The 27,858-nt window shown below is 46.3% G+C and overlaps 2 protein-coding genes across 2 annotated transcripts in view; both read right to left on the bottom strand.

The window, feature by feature from the left end:
• Positions 1–10,407, bottom strand: part of XRN2 (5'-3' exoribonuclease 2) — a 35,102-nt gene extending 24,695 nt beyond the window's left edge. Inside the window, exons 1-15 of the mRNA XM_057381740.1 lie at positions 10,272–10,407; positions 5,807–5,934; positions 5,608–5,719; positions 5,213–5,324; positions 4,409–4,467; positions 4,241–4,330; positions 3,122–3,194; positions 2,970–3,020; positions 2,659–2,816; positions 2,199–2,273; positions 1,965–2,098; positions 1,821–1,878; positions 1,624–1,731; positions 944–988; positions 523–657 (exon numbers count right to left, since the gene is read on the bottom strand). Of these exons, the coding sequence (XP_057237723.1) occupies positions 523–657; positions 944–988; positions 1,624–1,731; positions 1,821–1,878; positions 1,965–2,098; positions 2,199–2,273; positions 2,659–2,816; positions 2,970–3,020; positions 3,122–3,194; positions 4,241–4,330; positions 4,409–4,467; positions 5,213–5,324; positions 5,608–5,719; positions 5,807–5,934; positions 10,272–10,346 (1,413 nt within the window). The 5' untranslated portion in view covers positions 10,347–10,407. The remainder of the gene's footprint in view (positions 1–522; positions 658–943; positions 989–1,623; positions 1,732–1,820; positions 1,879–1,964; positions 2,099–2,198; positions 2,274–2,658; positions 2,817–2,969; positions 3,021–3,121; positions 3,195–4,240; positions 4,331–4,408; positions 4,468–5,212; positions 5,325–5,607; positions 5,720–5,806; positions 5,935–10,271) is intronic.
• A 3,631-nt stretch (positions 10,408–14,038) lies between these two features.
• The window catches only part of KIZ (kizuna centrosomal protein), a 30,658-nt gene continuing 16,838 nt past the window's right edge, over positions 14,039–27,858 (bottom strand). The window contains exons 9-13 of the mRNA XM_057381729.1: positions 27,145–27,280; positions 26,294–26,426; positions 22,022–22,121; positions 15,849–15,892; positions 14,039–14,267 (exon numbers count right to left, since the gene is read on the bottom strand). Of these exons, the coding sequence (XP_057237712.1) occupies positions 14,164–14,267; positions 15,849–15,892; positions 22,022–22,121; positions 26,294–26,426; positions 27,145–27,280 (517 nt within the window). The 3' untranslated portion in view covers positions 14,039–14,163. The remainder of the gene's footprint in view (positions 14,268–15,848; positions 15,893–22,021; positions 22,122–26,293; positions 26,427–27,144; positions 27,281–27,858) is intronic.

Here is a 27,858-nt window from a genome sequence, read left to right as displayed (position 1 = left end):
AACGTCTCCCATTCCATAAAGGAATTCATTTGCGTAACTCAGGTGCAAARAAGTTTCAAGATTAAAAGGGAAGAGCAGCAGAAATTAGACTTTGAAAAAGTATGTTGTGTTTAGACTTCAGTCAGAACACACATCTTTGTGATGAAAAGAACTTTTAATTTGTTTGCTGTATGGATGAAGATTTATCCTCAGAAAAAAAAAATTGTCATAATTGTTATTTAAAGTTAACAGGACTTCTAACAGAGGACTTCTTTCCAGTTTTCCCTCACTAATACCTTGCCCAAAACTTCATCCAAGTTCCTCCTTTCCCCAGGGAAAAGCATCATTTCAAGCAGAAATAAAGACAACGCTATTCAAGCARGCTTAGAAAAATTAGTTATTAAAAGCCACTTCCTTAAAGAGCAATGTTATAGGTTTCAGCTTTTCAAGGAAACTTGATGGGGCAGAGAAAAAGATGCCTGGAGTAACACGGGGTGTGATTATTTCCCTTCTCTGTGCAAACCCCTTTGAACAGGTACTCACCTGAGAGTTCTGCCTGTCATGCATCCTCATCTCAAAGGCAGCTTGTCGAGGGTTACAGATTGCCTGAGGGCTRGATCGATTACCCAGGGCTTGAGGGGAAAACTGGCCACCAGGAATAAAGGAAGGCTGATCCCTCTGAAAGATAAATGCAGACAAGGGCCGTGTGATCTCCCCAGCAGTGAGATGACRCTCCCTCACAATTTTCACATTATGCGGCAATGAATATACGAACGCCCAGTTTTTAAATATGGAATAGAWTAAAGATCAACACAATTCAAAATTTTTAAACTTTGAAATAGTTTACATACACGCCAGAAAACACCATGATTACATCTGCAGTTTCAACCAGCACGTCCTCCAAAAACTAAAGTAGACTTCTTAATCCTTGCTAATTTCTGCATTGGGTAAGGAGTTCATTTACCTTCAATCTTTTCCTTTTTTCTTTTTGTCGTCTTTTAAAGTTATCCTAAATGAAGAATAAAGGGAAATAAAGTCAGTCCAGGATACAGATTCCCTGGAAAATGATTTCATTATAATTCTCATCTGACCATGSCACAAGGTTTTTAGGGAATGTTTTGAATACATGGGTCAGTTCTCATGTCTGTATATTCAGCAGAAATCGGAGGAAATTTTCTACCCTACCCTGAAAATCTATGGGGAAAAAAAAACAGCTGGGTACTCAGCCCCCMAACAATTTTGGTAATGATTTAAATGATCTACTGAATTTAACTGTAGCCTTATTTGGGGATGAYGGAAGTGTCAAAGGGCACAAACTCTTTGCCTGTACCGCAGATCTGCCAAAAAAAAAAGTCAGAGAGACACAAAAGTCTCAGACAGAGGAAAAGAGACTCAAGGAAAGATATTTCCTATTCTGTGATTCCTRAGCCAACTGAAAACTTAAAACATCAAACTGGCATTTCCAGGAAAAGAAACTCAGCTGGATGCACCTGATTCTTTTTTAAGCACCAGAGATTATAACAGAGAAAATACAAAATTTGGCTTTTTTTTTTTTTTCTTATCCTCTTAAAGGAGTGTCCCTGGCTAGCTCTAAGTAATTAAAACAGAACTCCGGGAATGTAAGAACAACAGCAAAAAAATTACATCATCGTCTTTTCTCTTTTTGAAAATACTGTCTTCAACTTCCCCAACGGCCAACATGATCATCTGGACCCGCTGAAGGTTCACAAACCCACTTTCAGTGAGGTAGCCCTGCAAGCCAGAGAATAGCAGAGCTGAAAAACAGACCTGTTTTGTGGCACAGACACAGACATTTTTAAGGGAAAAGGAAAATCTCTCACCCCAGTTTTGTGCACCACATTTTTATAGATGTTAACCAGGCGATCGATTGCTCCCTCCCTAAACACAAACCACAGGGTGAGACTCTTGGTAGTTAAAAGCACAGGAGATGTTCTTGCAGGGAAAGGAAACACATTCTCATCTACCTGATCTCCAGAGATGGCAGATGAGGGAGAAAGTCATTCCCAACGAAGAAGCACATGAAGACCCAGTCATCAACACTTCTTTCAAAATCAAATGTGAAAGGCAGGCTGGCCATGGTGAGTTCTCTCTCCAAATACTGCAACACGCACACACACACACAAAAGGAGCTTAGAAAACACTGCACAGGGCTAAAACAGCATTTCCAGCAAGCAGCTGCAGCAGCTGCTGCACCTCACCTCTCGCAGGACACACAGGCGGATGAAGATGAATTCTTGCTCCGAGATTGGCAGGGTGTCGGCAAACTGATCATGCTAAAACCAGAGAGGAACCACATTAGATCCAAGTGCATCCTAGAGCGTTCTCCAGCCCCATTTTGCTTTGAGAGGAGATAAAAGGGATCCAAGAACTAGCTCCCAAGCCGTTGTGCCAAGCAGGTATTTATTTTGCTGCTTTGCACATCTGTTCAGTTACTGATCATTTGTTCTCATTCAGTGGGAAAAACCCCCAAACAACAAAACTTCACAAGGGAGGGTATCAGGTTTGGCATGATACTTTTGCATTTTTATTTCTAAGAGGAAAACTAGATATTCCCAATTACAATCTGCATTGTGCTTCAGATAAAACCAACAGCAAGAACAATTTGAGGATCTCATACAACATAAATTAAAAAAAATACAGAAACAGCAAAATTCTTACCTTTCCCTGTTTTTCTCTGGGTAGACCTTGGCAATCCTTAACCTCATGCCCCATCTGGTTACAGAGAGCACATGGCTTGGGTTTATTTGGTTTGAACTCTTCCCTAATTATGGTGAAGTTTGGTTCGTGTGTAGCTAAGCCAAGCATGATCAGATCAGCTACCAAGCAAGAGAGAAGAATAAAATGCGATGAAGGATAAATATCATCAAGTTTTGTTTTTTTAAAAAAAAATGTTTAAAAGCAAAGCAGATTCTGCCTTAAAAAAGATGATGATGTCATTACCCAGATACCACAAGTAAGAGAAAACTCACCATCAGCCCCACACAGACAGTGGTGAGTGTTTGGATCATGGTTTGGTTGAGCTGTAAATACAAAATTACATTTAGTCAAAGTCACCTAAAATAAGTTACTACTGATCCCACCTCAATTTAAAGCAAAATGTCCACATTAATTGGAATTTTACCTCTTTGTCTCCTGATGTAATCCATGATTTTATGTTCCCCTTCACCAGGAGCACTGGCATCTGACAAAATAACCTGAAAAACATTTAAATTATGACAACAAGCAATGCTGCTACAGGAAAAAAAAAAACAAACCAATAATTTACATACTGAACACAACATCTGACTTAGAAATATTTGAAATTCTAATTTGTGACTTGAACTAAAATACTGTGATTTAAGAAGACAGTAAGATTTAGGATAAAACTATCTAAAAGCATGGAAGCAGTGAAGGGAGCTTCGTTTTCCTCTACCAGTTCCAGGCTGAAGCTGGCATTGATTCTAATTCTACTGAAATGATCACGTCATGTTTGACGTGTCCTGATAAATTATCAGGGCAATGAAACTGGCACTACAGAACTCATGGATTCAGCTCATTGATGCACTGGGAGATGATCTCATCACCCTCCTTCTCACCCTGACATCCTGACGAGCATCAGTGTTTATAAAACCCCTGTCTGATGGGGGGAATCAAGCAGAGCCAACTGCCCTCTAATTAGAGCACTTGAGCAGTCAACTCGTGGCAAATAACACAGGCAGCTGCGTTTCCTGACTGCTCTGCCCCTTATGTGCAGCAAACACAGGGCTGTCAGACACAAAACTGAGGGAGTGGAGTGGCTGAGCAAGAAGGGAGAATTTCGAAGCCCAGAAAGGCAAGAATTATTTATATATATAAATGACATGTATTATYTTCACTGCCTGCCATTAGAGCAAATGTGGCCTGCTGAGGGAGCAAAAACAGTGCAAAAAATACAACTACAGTGTATCGTCACACTATCCCCAAAAAGAAGAAAAAGTGTTCCTAAAGGCCTGTCTCCCATTATGTAAAATTGTGGCTTTCACCAGCAAACCTTCWCCCTGCTCTTCAATAAAATCACAGCAAACGGTCCTGGGAGATGGASTTATCAGGATGAAATGGATCTCTGAAGTCCCAGCAGGATGGGCACACTGGCTCATTGTTAATAACAACTCAGAGCCAGGCCAAGATATAAACTCCCTGTTACATTTCTACTCTTCAATTGGCTCCCAGCCCAGCCAAACACCTCCTTCATTTTYGCCAAGTGTGAAAGTGGGAAACTCACTGTCAGGTTCTTCCAGCCCGGGTCACTGTTCAAGCGGTCAGCGATGTAATAGCGGAGGCATTTAGCAAGATTGTCCATAAATTCAGTTCCCTAAAAAGGGTTGGAAGGAAAAAATTAAACCTTCATTCAGCCCATGGCAATTGCAGGGCACAGGGCCAGCTCACTCACCGGCGTGATACAGTTGCTGTCAAACCTCTCCTTCACCTCCTCGGGAGGCAGAAAACCACCTGGAGCAATAAAAACAGCGAGCAGAGTTACATCCACATGGACCATTGTCAACATTTTTGCATGGAAAACCCAGATGGMTCCCCTGCCAATAATGAAGTTGTTCAAACCAGTTTGTTTTTAAAAAAACCCACCAAACAAAATTAATCTAGCTCTTACCATTATATTACCTCCATCTTACAGGTGTTTCTGCATTTACAAACATTGTTACTTCAGCAAAGTGATTTCAAAGCCCAGAGAGTAGCAACACTCCCCTATCACTCCAGCTGTGTCACCACCACCCTCAAAGTTGCTGTGACTTTTGTTTCCTCATTGAATGTAGAGTTTCCACTGTCAAGTAACTCCCCTTGCTCGCAGCTCATTATCCCTGTSTAGGAGTATTTCCATCTGATCCCTGCTTTTAAGCTGCCATCCTCCTTTCATCAAGCCCTACAAATGTGTACTTCCTTCCATAAGGGTTTTGGTTGTTTCCCACTGCATTTATCCCTGCTCTTCTGTTCAATTTATTTTCAAAAGGAATTAAGAGCACTCAACACAAACTCATTTCAGGCAAGAGACTGGAGAAGAAAAAGATGACATTTTGTTTTGTCTCAGTTCGTAACTTTGGAAAACACAGATCCAACCTTCTGTAGGCTTATTTGCCCYTTCTCTCAGCAATGCACACACACAGCCCTTTGTTAAACCTTACTGAGATGATCAAACAWGGCGATTCTCATGGAAAAACCTCTGATAAGATCACTGTCCTACCTTTGGCCAGAATTTCTTGTCGGATTTTTTGCTTCTCCTCAGCAGCTTCCATGCCCTCCTTTGAGGCTCTGAATCTCCTCGACCGCTGTTGATTCATTTTGGCACGTGGAGCCTAAAAAAAGTACAGGAGAGCTCAGGTCATCTTTTGCATCTGGACAATCTCTCTCGTTCTGAGAGGTGGTGTGAGTTACAAGTTATTACAAAGAGCTGGTGTCTTTTATCAGACCTACTGATGGYCAGGTTGGATGGAGCAACCTGTGCTAGTGGAAGGTGTCCCTGCCCATATGGAACCAGATGATCTTTAAAGTCCCTTCTAGCACAAACCACTCCATGATKCTGTGTACTGAGGGAAGATAAGGATTTTACAGCTGGAAACCAAAAATGTCAATGCTCACCACTCCATCTATGGCCATGTAAAGGAGTCTCCTCGGTCTCACAATGTTGAAGATCCTGTCAATGTACTCAAAAATCGCCACCATCATCTCATCCTCATTTTTGGGTGCTGGCCTAAAACACAGAGCATTCAATGTAACACCTGAAATGCTATCAGTACAGAGATATGGGATCTGCAAAGAGCCACACAAAGTGCCTTACTTGTCCTCTGGGTGTGTGCAGGGGTGAATGATGCCATTCATGTCCAGGTACAGGTTGTCAAACTCCACCTCATTGGGGTTGGGTTTGCTTGTATCAATGGGGACCTTGACACCATTGCACTCCTTGGCCTGCGGATGCAGTTGGGACAAGGATTTCAGTACAAACAGCCAGCAGGTATTAAGGCACAGACTCACCAAAGTATATTTTGTTTTCAGTGGCAGCAGAACAAGAAGATAGCAACAAGTGCCCACATCATTACCCGAAACCACACTTTTCACTATTAAACAGCACTTCTTTTGTACAGCTGTTTATAAGCCAGAAAACCTTACCCTGGGCTATGGCAGCTGCTCATTCCTGCAGACAAGAGAAACTCCCTTATCTCATTTATTCCTCTTTCCTAAACCACCTAGAGCCACTGGTGTGCCTGGACTATTTCAGCAGTGGATTCTTCAACATCCTGCACAACCAGTCATTTTTGTTTCTTCACCATAATTGCAGGTTTGTTTTGTTTGGGCCTTTGTTGTTGTTGGGTTTGCGGTTTGGTTCCATGGTTAGTTTGGTCAAAAGGCAGTGAGCAACACTCTGATTCTCCCTTCCACTTCGCACCTGTAACATGGGTTAAATCCCAATTGTGTGGAAGAGACAGGAGCTGAGCAAGGAAAAACTGATGATTTTCAGAGGAATTCTGGCTGGAATGGGTTATGACACACCACAAAGGTGGAACGAAGTGTGCTCTTGAACAGCTGGGCACAAAGCCAAGTTTAAAAATAAATGGCATATTTTAGTTAAAGGCTACAGTCACAAAATTGCATGGCATGGAAGAAAACTGGGATACTGCTGGTTGTCCCATCACATGGAGCTCAGCACCTGCTGCTGAGCCAACATCAAGCACTTCCCTGAACTTCTGTCTGCACACTGCCTGCCTGCTAYTCACTGAGTTCCCTGCATCTCTAATGGAGAGTCAAAAGGAAAACCCKTAAAATTTACAGATCATGACACCAACTTTGGACAATTTTCCTGCCTAAAGCAGCAGCAGGACTGGCTGAGCTCTTACCCCCATCCTAAAGGCCAAAATTAAACCCTGTGAAGTCTTTATTTGGTATTTACATTCAACACAGTTATCCTGACAGATGACATCCTTAGCCATTGCTTCATTTACTGAACTCTCTGGACACACACATACACACACTCTCCAGCTGCACGGTTTCAGCAGAAATTTAGTGTGAGGTGCAAACATGGCACCCTGCTCAGGGCAACCCTCCTGGATTCTCCTTGATCCCCCACTCACCCTTTCTCCTGAGCCAAACAGGATCAGAAAGCATGGAAGGCTCACAGCCCTGTGATACAGAGAATGAGCCCCCCCTTCACAAACCCATCAGAGTTTTCATGCAGCAGCCTTGTGGAAGGCTGAAGTATCCGGCAGGGATATCTCCTGTGATACAACTAAACTGTTCACTCCTCTTTTGAAACCATTGAAAACAGATCTTCAAACGTGATACTTTAGTTGCAGCTTTATTAATTCCTATCCATTTGATTAAGAATATTCTCTCCTGGATTTTTTTATTATCCTCAAGATCTTCCTCTCATTCTTCCTGCTCAGCTTAAGAAGAAGATTATTTCTTTTTCTTAAATCTGATTAATCTAGCAAGGTAAGAGAACAAGGATCAACTTTTCAATATTTCAAAGAGACAAGCTACTGGGAGATACAAAATTTCTGATTAGAGAGATTTATAGCAATCCTAAAACACACACGGAGCTGATTACATTGTGAGAGAAGCTTAAATTCATCTACAGTAAGACAAACTACAGCTTCTCCCTGCTGTCCTAGTCCACTCTCAGATTTATGACCAGATTTGAATATAAAAAAACGTTAATGAATACGATTTATCCATGTGCTGTTCTGGCTGTAATTGCAACGTGCTCTTGAGTTGGAAAAAGGCAATGTGGATGAGGAMGGCAGGAGCYGCCACTTTCTTTATGGTAAATCTAMCTCAGCCACAAGGAGTTTGTTGTGCCTTTYCATTTATTTTAATAAAGAACTTCAGCTATTTTGAGCTCAGTTACTAAAGACTGAAAACAAGGGACACACAATCAGTCAAAAGCAGGACTATACAAACCTTTGTTTTGCCTAAATGTGAGAGCAGCTTTGATTGCACAGAATTAATCTAAACATTTACAAATGTGGTGAAAAAGGCAAATCTGCTCTCAGAGAAAAACCTGCACTGAACTGTTACAAATGTAACAAATGTAAAYTGTGGCTGCTTTTAAGTGACAGATCTTGAGGGGTTATCCATGAACAGCTGGATCCCCATGACAGCCCCTAAAATGAGGGTTCCCAGAGCCTCAGGACAGGTCACTMCAGGATTTTGGTACAGAGACGAGAACAGCCAATGCTGTTGGAGTGCAGCATTAAGGGAAATTGTTAAGCCCACATCCTACCCTCCCCCCACTTTCTTCCATAAAAATTCCCAGACAGATTCTTAGATCTTAATTATCCTCCATTAAAAATTCACTTCTTGCAGCGACAGGTAAAATAAACTTCCCACCCCRCTGAGAGGGGCTGAAATCACGGCTGTAATAAAACCACAAGAGCAACTCTCAATTTTAACCAAATCTCTGTTTCACTGCCTGAACCTGAAACACAAAAATACCCTGGAAAAAACAMAGAGCTGAACACTAAAACTAACTGAAAACCCTGCTGCAGGCAAGCAGGRCACACGTGCAGCCTCAACGCAGAATTCCATCACTTCATTTTCTTTTCCCTTATCTCTTCCACTGTGCTCCCACACTTTATCTCCTTCTCAGGTGTCTCCCCAAGGTGAGGCACACCTTGGAAGGAGGAGCAGAAAGGCAGAAGCCCCAGCACAGGCTCTGAACTTCCCAAACCAGTGTTAAGAAGAGCACAGTCAGTAAACCAAACAAAAGAGAACACAAAATYATTTGGAAAAGCCTACAGGAGAAGCAGTTTGGGAAGCAAGAACTGCAGAGCTTGCCTTCTCAGAAACACTCTGAGTTAGCCCTRAGGAGGATGTTCAGGGCACAGCAAATTCACCACGGTGCAGCTACTCAAAGCCTGCTGCTGAAGAGAGACCACCCCCATCCTCCCTGCCCCCTCCCATCGTGTCCCATAGGATGGCACCACATTCCCACGGCTGCAGGGATGTGCCTGAGGGAACCGACCTCATAAAACAACTATAAACAAACATCATTTCAGCTGCAACACTGCCCGGAAAGGCACCCGTGGGATTCTGCAGCAAGGCTGTGGSCGAGCCTTCACCAAAACCACCTTCTGCTGCTACAGAAAGCCAGAATTTAGAGGGTGTCTTTGGAATAGTCAGCTCCCTGTTTGGCCAGGAGATGTTTATCCTGTACAAGAACACACCAGCAATGAGATAAAACCACCTGAGGCTGCTCAAAGTTGAAGAGTACAAGCACAGACTTGTTSTAAGTCTTGGATGCAGCGTGGCATCCTGGGTTTGTGGGGGTTTTCCAAAAAATAAAGCCCCAGGGTAAAGCAGGAAGTTGGAGAACAACTAATAAAGAAACGCAAGACTGATAAAATAATGAKTAAGAAAATGAAACACTTGTGAATTACTCAAGCATGAGGAGGCTGAGAGACTGAGGAAGCAAGTGATCACCTGTGGATATCCCAAAACCCCCCTGCAGCTCCAAGGAACAGCTCAGCTCCTTCTCCAAAGTCCCATTCCTGCCCTCTCTCCCTGTGCTGGCACTGCCTTCCCCGAGCCCATCCCTCAAGCAGGATCCTGGAACTGTGTGCCTGGAAACAGGGAGACTGAGCTCCCAGATCCTCAAGCTGCTTTTAACCATTTCCTTTGCGTTTTCTCTCTCTTGTTTCCAGCAAGCCCCGGAGCTTGCTGTGGCTTCTGATTCCCAAAAAAAAAAAAAAAAAAAAAAAAAAGTCGTCGAAAAGCAGGGACAACGAAAAAACATATAAGAAACAGCAAAAAGCATTCCCGCTGCTCCCTACTCAGCCCAAGCTTCACCAAACACTGTCACAAATCCTACTTTTCCCGCCGGAAGTTTCACGAAAGCAGAATCGACAGTGCCGGGAAGGGCTGGAATTCCAGCAAATCGGCTGGAAGGGGGGAAATTGGAGGAGAAGCCCGATTCCCTGCTCCGAGTGCCYATTCCCACTTTCTCCATGTGCCTATTCCTTCCAGGAGTGCTCACACGCGGGAGCGGGAATGAACGAGGCGCTGGGATAACTCCTCCCGAACAGCGGCCGCTTCCACCAGAACTAAAAGTCCGGAAAATTCCCCAAACAAACCTAAACAAAGCCCCAACCAACGCACCCACCGAGCCGCCCTGGAAAGGCCCCGGGAGAGCCCACGGGAGCATCGCGGACTCAGCACCGCCCGCCGCTCAGGGCCAACCGGCCCCGACACCCCGCGGAGCCCCGGGGCGGCCGCCAGCGGGCCCGTGCGGTACCGGGCGGCCGGCTCACCTTCTCCTCGACGCAGTTGACGATGATGGAAGGGTACTTGCGGCTGAGCCAGCGGAAGAAGGCCGGGACTCCCATGGCGGGAGCGGGACGGGCCGCGGCGACACAGACCGGCGGCACTTCCGGGGTCGGGGGGCGGCGCGGGGCACGCCGGGAAAGGGGGGTGATCACGTGACGCGGGCGCGCGGCGCCGCMGCCGCCATCTTAGGTGTGGGCTGAGGGCGCCGCAATGGCGGCCTGAGGGGGGAGGTGAGGGGTGTGTGGAATCCKCCGCCTCGCAGCACCCCCAAAACGCGTCCGGGCAGCTCCTGGGGCAAGAAATGGACACCCAGAGGGGGACAGCAAAGCCTGAGGCCRCAAAAGTGATATGCAGARGGGAAAAGYAGGAGGAAAAGCAAGCCTGAGGGAAGGCTGACCCATGAGACAGCCCCATTGCCACCCTTTCGCTCAGCCAAGACACAAAGTGCAACGATTTCCCTCCAAAACTAGCCTTAAACAAGCAGCGTAATAGGAAAAACACCCTCCCTTAGCATCTTCTTAATAAAAAGCGACCACACACACGGCAGTGTAGTCCAACAAGCCAATAATTAAGAGAGGTATCGATGATTTATTTCAGCACTGTGCAAGCCAGGWACTCAATGTATCCATAAATCCAGTACAACCACCGGACTTCCAACACCATATTTATACCCAGAAGCCAAGAGTTGGTATCTTCCCAAGCACAGACCCTCTTTTAGGATTGACCAGTGACTCCAACAAAAGTGATGTAACCCCAGCCAATTCCTGCACACGCTCAGGGGAAGGATCTGCACTGCTTTTTGACCTGTAGGTGTGAGTTTCAGCRTTATAATGAACATGGTTCAGCTATAGGATACGTGGAATTTGAGTGGTTTGCCAAGTTATGAATGTACAYATAGACAGACATCAACATCTGGATTTACTACATCCTTAAAGGGTGTCCTTGAGTAAAGGATGCACTAATTAGATCTCTGTGTGAAAGCATACAAAGATCTAACATTAAAGAACATCCTGGCTTCAGACAATTCTGACATACCCCRTATTTTGCAACAGTAGGAGGAATTCAGGGCATGGCTGCTCTGTCCCCTCTGAGGGGACGTTTTTGGTGGGAAAACATGATCCATGTGATCCACGGCAGTGGCACGAGGCACAGAGCTTCCGTCCCCTCGCTCTGCCCGTGGCATAAGCAAATACTGTTAATTTATTGCTGTTTGACAGTGCCGAAATGGAATTAAACCGTCGGGTATTAAATGGGATTAACACAAGGCAGGTTTTGCTCCGCTGTGTCCCGTCGCCGCACACCAGCTCCGTTAGCAGGGCAGCCATGGGGCCGAGGACAGGGAATGGCAGCCCAGGAATCATTAACAAAAATAACAAGATCTCAGCAGTGCTTGTTGAGTCAATGCTGCCAATTTGGGGAGCGGAGGGGAACCTTGGTACCTGGCTAATTCTCTGTAGAACAAATTAACCCAATATTGTGTCTCTCATTATTCTTATCCTCACTTGTCTGTTGTTAAGCTGTTTTCCATTGTCATTCCTCTCAATAAAATCTGTGACTTGAATAAATTTCTCCCTGCAACTTTGTAGTGGCACACCTACTGTATCAGCTAAAGATTGTCCTTTATCCGCTCCTTACAAAACATTGTCTGATTGAAGCTTCCTATTGTAGTACTCCTGGAATTTTGTAGGGAGCACAGCAGCTTAGCATTAATATTTTGTTTGTATTGATGGGCAATCCGTTGTTTTTCTGATAATGCCAAAGAAAACAGAAGGCTGGCGGACGCAACTGAAACGCGATCATCTTATCTTATAATTACTTGGGTAAACAAGTGCCGGAAAAATGAATACTGCGACAGACAATTCCTTGAAAAGTTGGTGTGAGCATCAGCGGCCACACCGGGCCATGAGCCCGGTCTCACCTCCGAACTGTGCATCCGTGAACGCGGCACAGAGCGGYGCGGCACACTCACGGCAGGAGCAGGGAAGGCTTCCCGCTCGGGCACTTTCCTTGGATGAGTGGCGTGCTGATGGAAATCTGTTAGGGCCATATTGATTCCAGTCCCCCTGTCCGTCACCGTCACCTGCCATCAGCCCCGGGCTGCCGGCRTGACAGCTGTGAAGGAGCCCAGGGAAGTTGACTGGCAGGATGTTTTGCATCTAATGAGTCTGTGCACAATAAGAGTATAATAAATCCTGCTCTGGAGGAACTCACTATCGCTCCGACAGCGAGAGGCAGAGATTGCCTGCGCACGGCTCCGCAGCCATCTGTCACCTGTCACGGGCCGCATGTCTGGGGCTGAGCTGGACTGTGGTGACGGAAAGCCCCACAGACTGGTGTCACGCTGGCAGATAGAAAGTGGGCTGACATCAGCAACCCAGAGTCGCTCAGAAGCAGAGCTGCAGAGACATTGCACAGCTCAGGTGATKTTCCTTGGCAGCACGGGCTGCTGGACTTTTCCAGCAGGGCCTTGGGCTGATGTTCCCTGAGCCATCCCGTAGCCCCAGCCTGTCTGTGACAGGATACTGGGAAGCTCACATTTAGCAGATGGGTAGGAGTGAGACAGGGATAAACAGAGCGATGGTCCAGGCACCAGCCCTCGACTGCTGAGGTCACACATTGGTGGCCATAGCAATGATGAGCTGGGGGCTGCACCACCCTCTCCAGCAGCTTGGCATGGCCCACAGCATCACCTGGCATGTGGGAATGGCTGCTTTGGGAAGCACGAGAACTGCGGTCCCTTGGACTGCTCCTCCTCTCCCCGCACCTCCCATCCCTTAAGCAAWGCACCCATCCCACAGCACAGGGGCTCCTCTGGGAGCAGCAGTCCCACAGGATAMGGGGAGTTGGTGTGGTTAAAAGGACATTAAAGCCCTCACTAAAGTCTGGCTTTAGTCCTTTAGTTGAGCCCGGCTCCCTCCCAGGACATCAGCCCCGGTCAYAGGCTCATCTCTTGTGCAGCTGATTTTCCCATTCCCAGAACATTCCAGGCTGCACCCTCACAGACTGAAACCCACAGCAGCTGGCTGTGCCTAGGGTTCTTGCTCAGTTCCAAACATTCTGCGAGTCATTTCATGCTGTGGAGCTCTCAGCCTACGCGCTCCTCTTATTAAACTGAATGTTGTTCCCATTTCTAGCTGGGTTGTGAGGGATGRGTGCGGAGAATGGTGCCCATGTTGGGAGATGTGGGTCTGCAGCACAGCACGCTTTAATTGGGGTGCTGCTTTCTGCTTTTGAACTTGTCATTTATGAACAGCTTTTTTTTTAACAAGTCCCCTGGTTTCTYCCTCCCAAAGAAAATCTCATGTTTAATGGACTTAATTTTAGATAAAAGGAATGAAAAGAAAATTAAAAATGCATGAAGCTCCTAAAGTCATCCAATTACTGTGATGTCCACACAGCAATGCCAGCACGAATTTCACAAAGCAGGGAAAAGCAGGAAAGCACTGGGGCTCGCCACATGTAAATGCTGCTCTGTTCCAAAATGTGCTGAATTACAAATGGCCATTTTATGCATTTCTTCTTCTTGATCTGTTGCAGAAGGAGATAAAGATCAAACATGCCAGCCCRCCCCAGCAGCGCCTGCCTGCATACCCACAATGCTTGTCTTCTTCCCAAGAAGACAAGTGCTGGAGTCCCAATATTGGGATGCACACAAATCTCAGGAGGGGACTGTCATGGGGCAGGGATCCTGTCAGAGMAGAAAAACACTGCAGGTCAGAGAGAGCACAGAGAGACAATTTATAAAGACCCCTAATGTTTATTTGGTGTTTCAATTTTCTTTCCCCATAAAATGACAAGCAGCACTTCAGTCCATGGCACACTCACTGTGTGAAAGAAAATACGCTTTGTTTCTTCCCAAAGGCCAGTGGGAGAATCTCAGTCGTAGAAGTCATCAAAGTCATCTGAGTCTGCACTGTGGGTCTGTGGGCGCAGAGCAACCTCGAGCTCGGAGCTGCTGTCGTCAGATTCACCCCAGAACGCTGCGGGTGAGGAGACAGAAARCAGAGGGGTAAAACCTTTTCTGTGGCAATGCCACAGTTGGTCCCAGACATGACCACGGCACAGCTCTCCCGAGGCTGACTGAGGGAATGGAGTTTGGAGCCCCAGCCCCAGGTGTGCATGTCCAGCACCGTGTCCAGCAGTGGAGCGGCAGTGCCCGGACAGCAGCCTCATTCAGCGCTCCCACTCCATTGTGCCTCAAGGTAGCCGGGCAGAACATTTCCACTCCAAGCAATTTACTTGACCAGCTGCTGCCTGAATYGCAGCTTTGTCTATTCTCTTCCATTTTCTCCCACCACTTGACCCTGTGGTGAAGTCACCAGTGGGCTGTGACATCACAGAGTTGGCACAAAAATAACAATGACATCACTTAAATATCACCAGTTTGAGATCAGATCAGATCCAGGCCAGCCTAATCTGGTGGCTTTAACCTAAGGCTAAAGGTTAGGTTAAGGCTCTGGGAGTTAGAAAACCCTTTCACTAACAGCAGCARAATCCCACTGCAGTTCAGAGTGCCTGAGAGATTTCTGGAGATGTGAATTCATTTGAGCCRTGAATAAAACAGAGCGGGGATCATGGCACATGGGAGTGAGGGCCACAGCGGCTGACAGAGCCGTGCTCACTGTTCCCACCCATTCCAGAAGCTGCTGGCTGTCCAAAGGCAGCACGGGAGCYGCAGTGCCTGGGACGAGGCCCAGGGCTGGGAGAGGGACAGCRGGAGGAGGAAGGCTGTCACACTCACATAGACACTGCAGCTCGCCTTTGAGGCACTTYGGTGCCTCTGATGGCACCAGCTCCATAAACACCTTATCTACAAATGCAGCAGCTGCATCTTTCATCCTCCATCCCTGGCCCCCTGGGCTGCAGCGCTGTGCTCTGCTGGGAACATCAGAGCAAGTCCCGCACTCACTCCCACACTGAACCGCTCCGAGACAGGAAAAGGCCGGGGACGCCAGCGCCTTTCAAATGCCACCAAAGCAGCCCTCTTTGATGGCATCTGCACCTCAGTTCAATGCCACACCTCCAAAACTGGGCCATTCTGGACTGCCAGGCACCCAGAGYAGGGCTCCAGGCAAAGAGCTCCTGGCTCCCGGTGCTGCCCCACTGGCAGGAGGCTGCCTTAGGGKTGGCTGCAGGCCCCGCAAGCCTTGCAGGGGGAAACACAGAAAACCAGAATGTATGGGAAGTGAAAACATGCAGGGCCCAGACACCAATTCAGAACAAAACCAGCCTAGCCAGAGACAAAACCATCCAGCTGCACCGTCACAGGGAAGACCAAGGAACTCTCAGGCTTGTCCTTCTCCAGGTTCCCTCCACCTGTTCACTGTTGTTTGATTAAACCCTGCAAAGATCCCGACTCGTTCCACACCACCCCACAAACACCTCCTCTCTGCCCTGAATCTGTTCTCAGATCCCTGCTGGCTCCCATGTTGAGACATGGGAAATTCCATGTCTTCCCTTCTCTGTACTTTATACGGGTCATAATGTTCTGGGAGGGCTTTTACAATATAAATTAAACTAGACAGAAACTAATTTTCCATARTTTAATATTTGTCTCTTACCTTTGGATTTTATGGCAGTTACCGTCTCCTTCCGCAATTCAGTCCTGTAAAAGATTTCAAATAATCAGCACAACATCTCTAATTAAAAAAACTTAAGTGGCTTTTAAAAAATACTCTACAATGGTTTAGAAAAACAACAACGCAGTAACTACTTTTTTTTTCCCAAATAACTATTTAATCACAGGCTTCTTCACCTAAAAGGTGGAGACATTCATGTGCAGCAGGGACACAGGTCCAGCTGTTCCTGGAGTCATTCCCTGATAACGGCACTGATTAACACCAGCACTGAATTAAGGTACAGAGGAGCAGGGCCCTGTCAAAYTGCTGCAGCCTTTCAGAGCACGCAAAGTATGGAAAGACAAAATCCAAACAAAAATAAATCCTCCCCAGTGATGCTCCCTGCACTTCTTCCCGATCCTGGTGCTGTCCCCCGGCCCCATGGAAATGTGCAGCCTCTGCTGCCTTTGATCTACCTTGATGTGTGTGCAGCCTGAGCCTGCTCTGCTAAATGGCTGCTCTTGTGTCTGGAGCATCACAGGCCCTTTTGAATCTCTCAAACAAGCTGGAATCATTTTGATCTTTTGTGTGCAGTGCATGCATTGTGTTGGGGCTGGGGAATAATCACACAGGGGCAACAACGGGGGAGAATTAACTGTTACAGCAGCAGTCYGGCAAGAAGCTCCAAAAATAAAGCTTCAGCTGATTTTAATAAGGAAGATCAAATAGGAAATATTTGAGACATCACTGGCCAYCGAGTGAAATGTAAGCCAATGTCAAGGTGCAGTTTGGAGCTGTGGCCTTGGTCACCACAGGACTCTCTGAAATGTCTGTGATTTGCTGTGTTTCATTTAAAAACGTGGCAGCCAGTACAGAAGTGCTTGAAGTGGGGAGCTACAAATATTCCACTATTGTGGAGGCATTTGTGAAGGAGACAAAAAAAAAGCAGGGATGTTTCCTTGCTTGTGTTACTCTCAGTATTCAGTCAGAATTTGGGATTGCAGCTGGAAAGCCCCATGTAAAGTTTCACACATTGCAGTACCAGTGGTGCAGCCACTTCTGCTTTTAACCCAGAGAAAGCTCCCACTGTTTAAGTCCCATTCCCGCTCCTCAAGCTCCCACTCTGCAGACAGAAATTCCCCAAATATTAAGCACAGCCCAGGTTCCACCAAGATGCCAAACCAAGGCAGAAGTGCCAGTACCAAGTGACAACATYAGTGGAGTAGTAACAGTAATGTAAYCATTATCACCTTATTCAGTAAAAACGTTTAAACTGTTGGGCTTCAAAGGTTTCTCCAACATTCCTTTAGTGTGCCATCCCACTGCCTTTCCCTTTTATTCTGAGCAAAACCCCACTCTGCCATACACTCTCACTTCTCCTTCAAAGACATTCACTCGACAGGATATCCAGAGGATTTGAAGCTAGAGCCTCTGGACTGATCCTGCAATACGCTGAATGCCCTGAGCTCCTGCTCCCTTTGGTGAGACCTCCTGCCCCTCAGCACTTCCCAGAAGGTGCCCCACACATCCCAGGCTCAGCCCATAAAAATGTGCTCAGAGGCTGCGATGTTTTCCCTGGGGTGTGGAGCAGGAAAGCACTTGTTGCTGAGCTGCAGCTGGTGAGGTTCCTCCTGTGGATGCCAGCACAGRAGCCATTTCAAGTAGCTGAGGAGGAGAACAGGCAGCAGCAGCCACTGCTTCCCCTGCTGCTGGGAAGGGAGCTGGTGGATTTCTGGGATTTCCAGTTAGCTTCTTACAAAAGCCCTTTGACAACTGAATATGTCAAATCTGTCCTACTTCTCTCTGTGGTTCAAACCCACAGCAAACACCAGTGGGTCAGTGCTTTGGGTCTGGTGCTAACATCATGCAGAGGATCACCAGGTCTCCAGGCTTGATCCTCCAGATGCAGCTGAAGGGCTCATGGAGAAAGGACCTGGCTGTAGGAAGATCTGGAGACATTCYCACTGCCACACCAGCTTCCCATGAAGAGAAAGATCAAAGCAGCAGGAGAGTGGGGAGACAGGTGTTTGTGCTCTACAAAACATTATCCATTCCCTGGGGTTCATCTTCCCAGGGCTAATCCACCCCATGTGGAATGGGGTTCACTCCCCAAAGAGCGCAGAGCCAAAGCCAAAYACAGCCATCCCCAGAGAGGCAGATGGGGAATGGGCTGTCACCAAAGGCTCGGCAGGGAAGCTGGCGGCAGATACCGAAAATGGAGCGAGGACATCAGAAAGGCCCAGAGGGGAAACCCCCAGACCAAGTCCAGAAAATGCTGCAGGGAATAAATCCTGGGACGAGGTGTGCAGCATTAGGCAAAGCTGGGGAGATGCAGCAGCGCCTCTGCGTTGCACAGCAGCTGCACTCGGCGCTCGGCAGACCTGGCTGTGGCAGCGGTCACCCAGCAATCGGAGCACACAATGGGCACAGACCTCCGCCGAGACATTTTCGGGGTATAAATGGAGCCAGGCCAGTTCCAGCAACTCGACTAATCCCCTGTCGTGACCCTCCGATATCCATTTACACATTTGCTTCTTCCCTAAAATAATTCCAAACTGAACCCAGGCACTAACAAAGAAAAAACCCAAACCAGTTTCACTTCAAAGGGCCTTTTAATCTCTCCATTTCTCTGATGAAACAGGCTTTTTGTATTGAAGATGCTGCAATAGCAAGAAATGAAAAAGCTTCAAGAAAATATTTTTTCATCTAAAAAGAAAATTTATATTAAGAGGAAAACACCAGAACAACCAGAGCCAAGTTAATCAAGGGGGCTTGCTGGAAAACAGCAGAAAATATTTACTGTGGCCTGAGTGTCTTTTTGATAAAAACACCTGTTGAACTTCTACGTTTTAGTGTCAAGCAAAAAAGACACCMAAAAAATCTGGSAAATCCTAAATGCCAAGAGATTTACCTGYTCTKGAAARCCARGTATCTACAGCACATAYAMTGCAGACTGTTCCATAGGCAKTATAAACCAAAAAGCCCATTCATCRTGCCAGAGTTGGAGTAATAACACTGAATTTCAGTATTTACACTAYGAGTAGGATGATYCTTATTTTAGGATACAAAGATTTCTATCGAGCTGYGTGTAAGACTGGTCTCTGTTTAGATTCACCACGCAGAAGAAAAAAAAAACCCTCTGACACAAAGATGCATCACAGCGCTGTGAGAAAGCTGTGCAGGAGAGCAGGGGCAGTGCCAAAAAATCCACTGCTCCCTCTGTGCTCGGCCGGCAGATGTTGGTGCCTCCCCCCMCAGACCTGGCAGGGCATCACCACCCAACACTGCTGCCTCTGCAACAGCTGGGGGTGCAGGCAAAGGGAACAAAGCTTGCATAAACAGCTGGAAGAGCAGAAAATTACRCTGGATTTTTCAGTCAGCTTCTTACAGAAGCCATTTGAAACCTGGGAGTACATGGTGGGATAAAACAATTGGATCCTGACTGGTTTGTGGGTGCGTTTCCCAGGAATCCAGACCCACGCGATGATGCTACTGTCCTTGGATTTCCAAGAGAAATGCATTTGTGCACGTCCGAGCACTCCCGGCCCCAAAGCTCTGGGATGTCTCCTCAGAATATAGCCGAGTTTTCTGTTTCGGGACTGGTTCAGGAAGGGGGGAGCGGGGGATAYGCAGAGCCCGACTGCCCCCCAATGGCCAAAGCCAACGGGCCCCGTGAAACACCRGCCCGGCAATGATTAAGAGATGAATTCGACTCTGCCAACTTCTATTTGCATGTCACTACAGCTGTGTTGATGAACAGGGCTGGAAACTAGCCTTCAGAGACCCCCCCAGAGTCCTTSCAGCAGATTAATTAAAGTTTAAAATACTTTACACCGTGTTGGTGTCCTGACAAATCCAAATCGGGCTTTGGTTCTCAGCTGATAACGCACCTTTAATCTCCAGATTATTTGGAAACGAGACAGCGCAAACAAGTCAAGGAAAAATAAAACGCTTGCATCAGAAATGGGGAATTCCCAGAAAGCGAGTGACCTCCACTGGCTGCATCCATCGCTACAGCCCCCCGGAATGCCACACACATCGCTGCCCACCCGCCTGCGCTCGCCGGCAGCCTCAGGCCTGACTTCTGATACYTTCTCCCCCCAGGACCGTGTAATTTAATGGCCTCTCCCCTGCTGCAACACCCTAACACCCCAACCAAAGGTGCATCTCCGTGTGTGGAAATATTCCCCCGGGRAAGTAAAGGAGCCCCGGAAAAGCAGTTTTTGCGCTGAAGGTAGAGCAGGCGGCATTTGCAGGAGAAGAGGAAGCTCTGGCATGCACCGCCGAACAAAAGGGAACAAGTGGTCTTTACTCGGAGAGCAGCTTCCTATTAAGACTCACTCCGTCGTACATTATGCCTTTCATCCCCACTCAACCACAAAATGATTTTGCTGTAGGAAATACAATGGCAGAAAAAGATTTACATTGAAAGAATCTTTAATAATAAACTGTTGCAGATCTGCCTACTTCCCCATGATTTATAATACAATAAACATCGGATTCTATTAAGTCTCATGCACTGAAGACACGCACTGAAAACCCGAGTATGAAAGCCCTCAATTCTTCCCTTCTCCAGGCCCATAATAGTGAAACGAGCATGGATAAATGTGCTAAGAGTATCTCTTTGCATCTTTTATAGCTTGTGTGTATCAATCTGTAAAGCTTATTAAGAAAGTCATTGCTATGCAAAGCAGCACCCAATCTCTTTCTCTTGCTTTTCAACAGCGCGCAGTGTTTAGCCAATAGGGCCGGGCCCCGGCCCCTCATTCCGCATTCATAACATGCAACATTTGCACAATGTGTATCTCAAAGGCTGCTGAATAGAAAGCCTTAATACTCATGTAAACAACTGCAAACCAATTACTTAATGAATCAGGCCCACACATAATGAGGTGCCAGACAAAGAGCTATAAATGCATTTTTGCGCCCGAGCCTCCGCTTTAAAGTAAAATCCCTCAGCTGTAGTTTGGGCTTAACTGGCACATGATAATTATTGTCTGGGGGACATCAGAGGAGCCACGGTTTTTATTCCGGTCCGGCGGGGTCTGTGCCGAGGTCACTCATCAGCTCAGTGACAAAACGCGGCAAAGGAGAATTTATAAAGTGCCACGGCCGAGCTCGCAGGGATGTTTATTCTCAAGTAGTGGGTTTGAGACCACTTGTGAAAGCAATAAAGCCTGAGGAGTGGCTGCCGGGAGCGGAGCTGCAGCGCCGAGGAACCGCTGCACGGCCCGGCTGCAAACAGCTCTCTCTCTTCCTCCTCCTTGAGCCGCTCTCCGGGCAGYCAGAGCCAAGGGCTGCTCCCAAACCCCACCTTGGGAAGGCTGCACTCGGTTTGAGCCATTTAGAAAAACTATCTCTTACACTGACTAAGAGATTTATTACGTTGTGTTTCTAAAGCAGCATCATCACATATTCCTGCACAAAGTGTGCTGCTGCTGAGCACYGAGAGGCCTGGAATTACAGACCAGAGGGAAGTATTTGAAATGTATTACAAATTGCAATTCAGAAAAAAAAAAAGCAAACCAAAAAAAAAAAAACTGTACAGCATCTAACCAAGGCAGAAGTGGCTGCAAGCACAATTAGCYAGCAGTGCAGCAGCAGCGGGGTTTAGCTTGAAGAGATTCTAAATGAAAAATAGTTAAATTTGAAATTAYACGTTCAGCTGCAGTGATCCTGTAAATGAGTTCTCAGGGCCCCATCCTGTTCTTCCTGCTGTCCCAGGCTTCAGGGAAGGGCTAGCATGTAACATTTCAAAAATTCATCTATAGGAACACCCTTGCATTTTATAGCACWAGGTGGATAACGTGGCTCATCGTTCTCAAAGTTCCAGAAAATATAAAAAGAGAAAAAAATTGAATCTAAAATGGTAAGAATCCCAGACAAAAGCAGGAACACCARTCATTGATGTTGGGTATTTACTGTACTCGAATTATAGAAATTCTGTGATTTTAACGGCAAATGCAGAATTGGAACTGGCCTCACCCACAGCAGCCAGAAAGATCCGTGTCATGGACACAGAAGGAGCTCATAACCTGAGGTGGTCCAAACCTCCAGTGTTTGAATTACAGGAACACCAACTTTAGTCCCAAGTAAAAAAATTAATTGTGTGAATTTCAGCCCTCTTCTGTCAAGGTTTCTCAATCCCRGAATAATTTCCAATGTCACAGCTTTACCTGGAGAAGGGAGGAGCGCTTCCATCCAATGAGGAGCTGCTTTTTGAATGCGTTTCCAGGCTGTCACTTCCTTTGGGACTGTCGTGGCCACGATCCCGACCTGTGCAGGAAAAACAGGGACTATGAACTTTCCAATACTCTGCCAGAGAGTGATGCCACTGGCTCCAGTTTTCCAGGAGATGCCTGGTACAGCCACGAGCATGGTTAGAGCGGAGCATYGGCTGCTCCACATTAAGTGGAAATCAGTTAAAACCACAAAAACAATATTTCCTCCCCAGCAATTAAGTCATTATGGTGATTTCTTCGAAACTGGGCAAGTTTTGCACCTTTTACCTTGCTTTAGGAAAGGGGCAAACATGGAGCTTCTCTTCAGAGCTCTTTGCATCATAGCAAAACTTAAAGGATTTATRGAGTCTTTTTACTCCTTTTTTTCAGTTCCTATTTATTTTAATCAGAAAGGTTTTCTTCCCTTTTCCCTTAAATGTAGATTATTTTGGAATGCTACAATTCTGTCAAWATTATTTGATACCTCTGTGTTTTCAACCACTCTCTTGAATTAAACAAATTACTATACAGTAATAAATAAACTCTATAAAAATCAAATCAAACATGTATCTTGAAATTTTTATGACTTAAACAGCCAAACACCCAACTATTTCAAAACCTTTTATCAACCCTTTCCTTTCTTCCCCTTCCCCCTGTTCTGTGGATCTCATTTCCATGCTGTAAAGATTGATTTAAAAAAAAAGAAAGAGGCAAATGGATTCATTCACTGGAGTCAGACAATTGCTCATCTTTGTATTCGTTTCCAAAGCACACGATGCTYAAGCACAAATCCCACTTTAAAAGGCTGCTTTGCATATATATTTTATATATATATATGTGTGTATATATATATATATTTATCTATAGCACTGAAACGATAACCAAGCCCTGCTGTCACCAATGTCCCAACCCAGGAAAATTCAGTATTTCTGTCAGTGGATTCTCCACTTCCTAACTGGCTGTGCACCTCTGACTGTCCCAGTCCTTTCTGCAYTTGAATTGCAGCAGCACAAATCCTGCTCAGCCTCAGACACTTCCAGCAAAGAAGTGCCAGAGCTTGACCAGGAGGAAAGAGAAATCAAAAATAAGAAAGAAAAAAAAGATGGAAAAATAAAAGAATACCTGCCCTTGCCATGATCTACCACAGCTTATGGTATTGCCTCTCCCAAATCCAGCATTCAAGMTGCTGCTGCCTCTGCTAAAAGATGGATGAAGGATTTTCACCCAGAATTCACAATTCCAGAAAGATTTCAAGATCTTTTCGGAACTCAGGTATCAATGATGAGCTGCTAGAGGGCATCATCCAGCCCGACCCAAGTGCAGTGTCCGAGTTGGTGCTGTCCTGAGGAACTTTCTTCATCCCAAACATATCAAACTATATCAAACAGAGGRAGAAGCTGGGTGCCCTTACTAGTAGAACCTCAGAATGCTCAAAGGAGGACCTCACCAGGAAGGACACCTGGGCATGGGAAATGTGGTGGCAGGATTGTTAGCTCATTAAAGGTGACCTAAAAAGAAAGCAGAATTGGGCTTGTGCTGTTTCATTTTCCTGTAGGATATATAAAGAAGGGCTAATTTCTTCTTCTTAAGAGGGCTTTTCCTCCTTATTCCTACACTGGAGATTTTATAGCTGGAGAGTAGCTGGGGGTGACATTCCAGATGTTGTAAAAGCAGAGCCCAACGAGTGGAGCAGTCATGCCATTTTTATTCAAATCCTCTACAGCCTTAACGYTTGCTTAAATCAAAGACGTAAGTGAAAGGGAGAGAATCTGGTTTTGTTAAAGATTTAACAAACCTGCCCCTTCAATAAAATCAGCAATTTCCTACTYATAAATGAGACTCTTATACAGTCATCCAGCAAAACAAGAAATAATGGGTTTTATCCTTTTTAATCTCACATTATTCGCCTACCTCAGGAACAGCTGAAGAGCTGRACAATTTCTTTTACGTGTCTTTCCCTGATAAAAAACAGTGCATCCATGGAGGAGATGAGGATGAGCCCAGGCCTGGCCCTGTATCCTCACATAACCTGGGATCACAGGAGATTGCTGTTATCAGCCAGCTCCTCTCTGGRCTAGCCGGGCACCAGGTATGATCCCTTTAAAGCCCATTATCCACAGGCAGCCTTCCAGGAGCTCTGAACAGGGCATTAAAAAACCAACACAAATAATTCTGGAATATTTACAGAATATGAAAGCAAATAAATATTTTGATTCTCTTTTTATGTAACAGAAATGAAAGAAAAATGAACCAAAACTYCAGAAGCATTCCCAAAGTGCCATACTAAAGACTGCTTGGAAGTGCATCCACACAGCTCTCACGGTGAAGTCCATCAAGCCCCAAAGCCCCAGAAAGCTTCAAATCAAACACTTTAGGAATGCAGCAAATACTGAAATGAAAAAAAAAAACCCAACAAAAAACCACCCCAAAGTTGCATTCCTTGAGCTCAGAAAAAGTCATACAGCAAACAACCAAGTTGTTTGAGCCCAAAAGCCAAYGTGCAGAGATGTGGCTTCTATTTTAGGCCCATAACAATTCCAGCGCTCCAGAGCCACAGCAAATGGTGATGATAAAAAGGAATGAGCAGCTGCCTGGCAGGGAGAGGAGCAGAAGGAGAACAAGGAGCCTGGAGAAGATCATGGGCTAAAGAGGAATCGTGTCTGAAAGGAGCAGCTTGGCTTTCAAGTGAGGTGTGAGAAGCCTCACTCCTGGAGACAGAGGAACAGCAAAGACAGCTCCCTTGGAAGGGATGGGCTGAAACTGGAGTTACTGGGTTTGCCCGAGGAGCTTCTTGGCATTCTTGCATATAGGAAAGGTCAGGAAGGCGGGTGCCCATTGGGGCTTGGCTCTTGGCTGACTGACACTGAATGGCCCTGCAGGGTCCTGGAAAGTCTGCAACAGAGAATTCCTCAACACACTCAAATGACAAATTGTGCCTAAAAGCAGGATTGACAAGTCATAAAAATTCAGGGCAGGGAGAAGCAAAGCAAATCCATGGACAGTTACTGAGATCCAAATCCAGGAGCTGGAATTCTGCTTGGGAAAACAGTCTCAGTGATGGCACTGGCTGRAGGGAGCCACTGCTATCAGGCAGCTTTGGTACAGGAGGCGGAGAGGTGGCTCCTGGCTGGCACAGGCACAGCTCCTGTCTGGCAGGGACCTGCCCCACGCTCATTCTAATGATCCCCAGTCAATTACTCACAGAGGGAATCAAACCAGAAACATCCATAGCTTGCCATATAATTACTGGATCTTCCCCACGGAGACTGACCCCTGTAACACTGACAGCGAGCCCCGAAGGGCTCAAGGAGAGGATATTCACACGGTGCAAATGTGGAACATGATTACAAGGAATTACAGAGGCGCTGCTGCTCCCCATCCTTGTTTATGCCACCGTGAGCGCGGACGTTGTGATCGGAGGTTTAATCTTTGCGCTCAGTGTGAGCGGCTGAACCGACTCCCTCTGAAGTTGCCCCGCGGCACTGAGCYGCCGGGCTTTGATTCTATAATCGAGTCCAAAGCTGGGCCCGAGGTTAATATGCAGCCACCCCTTCTACCTGTAATGGGAATCTTTCCTACCACACTTTCTTCCCCGCTCTCATCTTCACACCAGCCTGTGACTTCTGGATGTGAACACGCCGTAATGAAACCATTTCAAAGCAGCAKCCATCACACTGGTTTGTTTGCTTTTAAGCCCTACTCCCTTTAATTTCCCACTTTTGTTATCTCTTGTTTATTGATCTAAACTATCCATTACTGCTCTTAAAAGCAGCGCCCACTGGGAGCTTGCCACCCTGCCTCTCTGTAGCTTCCTCAGAGAAGGACAAGCCAACCAAACATCTTGAGGAATTGAAGACCCAATGGATTTGGAAAACAAACAATTTGGCAATTCCTTCTGCAGTCTGGCTTTGTCACAAAAGGCAGCAAATCCCCCCAGTTCCTAAAGGGGAGATGTTTGTAAACATGCACACAAAACCCATAGATCCATTCCAYAGTGGCCACAGGGCTTGGCCTTTCCTCTCCTGCAGAAAAACCTGCCACCAGAGGCATCACTTAGTTTGGGAAGTAACCAGAATACCAAGCTGTTTAGGAAAATCCCCCAAATYTGTTACAAATGTACATTGATCTGCCAATAGCTGCATCACAGTCCCMTGGGTATTTGGACAGAACACCCCTATGCCCAGAGCAGGAACCTGGAGTGGCAGCCAGAGCAGGAACACCCATTACCTGGTTCTCTCCCCGCCAGTTCCACCTGCTTTCCTCTCTTGATGTTGGTCGGGGTCGAAAGCAAGCTGAGAGAGGATTCATCACCCTCGACAGGTGACCTATCTCCACGCTCTCCTGGAAGGGCTGGCAGAGCCTGAGCATTAAAAACAAAAACAGCCACAGCTCCATTATCTTCCCCCTCAAGCATTTTCCAATACACATTTAGGCTACTCTACACTCCACAGGGTAATGTGCTTTCAAGGTGTTTCTGTTAGATGTTTCATTACCTTACTTCTAGGGTGTCCCTCAGGGGCTTGTTTCGGGACAAAAAAGTGGACTTGAGTCTGTAAAACCTCCTGAATGTTCTGCCCTAACTATCTCACTGTTTAGTAAAACAATTGTTTAATACAGTAAGAGGCTGAGGCACTTGCAGCCTACAGAATGCCATTTTTATTTATTACTTAAAAAGTTGGCTATAGCCTTTTGCATTAACTTAGAAAAACCATGAGTGTGCCACCATTTATAAAATGCTGTGTTTAGCACCAAACCTCACTCTGCTTAAAAAAAGTAAAACACATCGTTCATGATAAAAAGTCACAGAAAAGTCAAAGATAGAAGCCTCATGACRATTTGCACCAGAGCAAAGGGGTGAGTTCATTCCAATGCCTCACTGGCATGAAGGGTGGGGACCTTAAAAAGCTCCTTTTCCTGTGGGATGAAGCAGTGGACWTTGTTCCCTGAGGACCCAGGACTGATCAACCCCAGATTGCTTGTCCTTGCACCAAAGGCCACACCCTGCCAGGGCACAGCCATAACAGTGCAGAGGAGTCTCCTGTGCCCTGATTTACCCATCGCGGGGTGCTAGTGCCCACCTGGCTGTCCTGCTCCTCCATGCCTGGAGCCAGCAGCTTCTCGAACATCTCTGCCACCCTCTCCGGAAGCTGAACCCGGTGCTGCTTCAGGAACAAGCCATGGTCGCTCAGGCGAATCCGCAGCGCCTCTGCATCCCTGAGGAACAAACCGGCACAGTCAGTGGAAATGCCCCACCCACACAGGGGTCAACACGTGCTGAGAAAAGCCATCGCCCATTTGGTCCTTAATTCCCACTTTCTCTTTTTAAAGATGTTCAAAGTGGAAAATTAAGAAGCCACTTGTGACTTTTGCAAATGTGGGGAAGATGGGCAGGGGTATCAGCCCTATCCTGAGGCTCAGGATCCAAAGATACAACACTCTTCCTACATTCCTGCTCTCATGGGGCGTAGTCAGGCACTCACGACCCCAGGCTTGTCTTTTGCTCAGAAAGAATAAAAAGGGAAAAGGAAAAATTTAAAAAAGGTGTCTTTTAATGCAGAAAATCTCAATCCTGCAATCCTTTTGTTTGCCAAAGATGTTTGTTTTTCCAGTTGCTCCAGTGAAGTTTCAGAGGAGTGAATTCCAATTAACTCCACAAGTGTTTGTCCCTAAGAAACCATTCAGGAGACACAAGGAGATGTTAGTGCTGGCAGGCGCGTATCAGCCTCTGCAGGAGAGGCGGGTACCGGCAGAGAGACCCTTCTGCAGTGCTCACAAGTGCCCCGATCCTGCCA

Source organism: Malurus melanocephalus, unplaced genomic scaffold (assembly GCF_030028575.1).
Source record: "Malurus melanocephalus ecotype Western Australia unplaced genomic scaffold, MMel_1.1 scaffold_13, whole genome shotgun sequence".
Lineage (NCBI taxonomy): Eukaryota > Metazoa > Chordata > Aves > Passeriformes > Maluridae > Malurus > Malurus melanocephalus.
The sequence above is the reverse complement of the archived record's forward strand: the minus strand, read 5'-3'. Positions and strand labels throughout refer to the sequence as shown.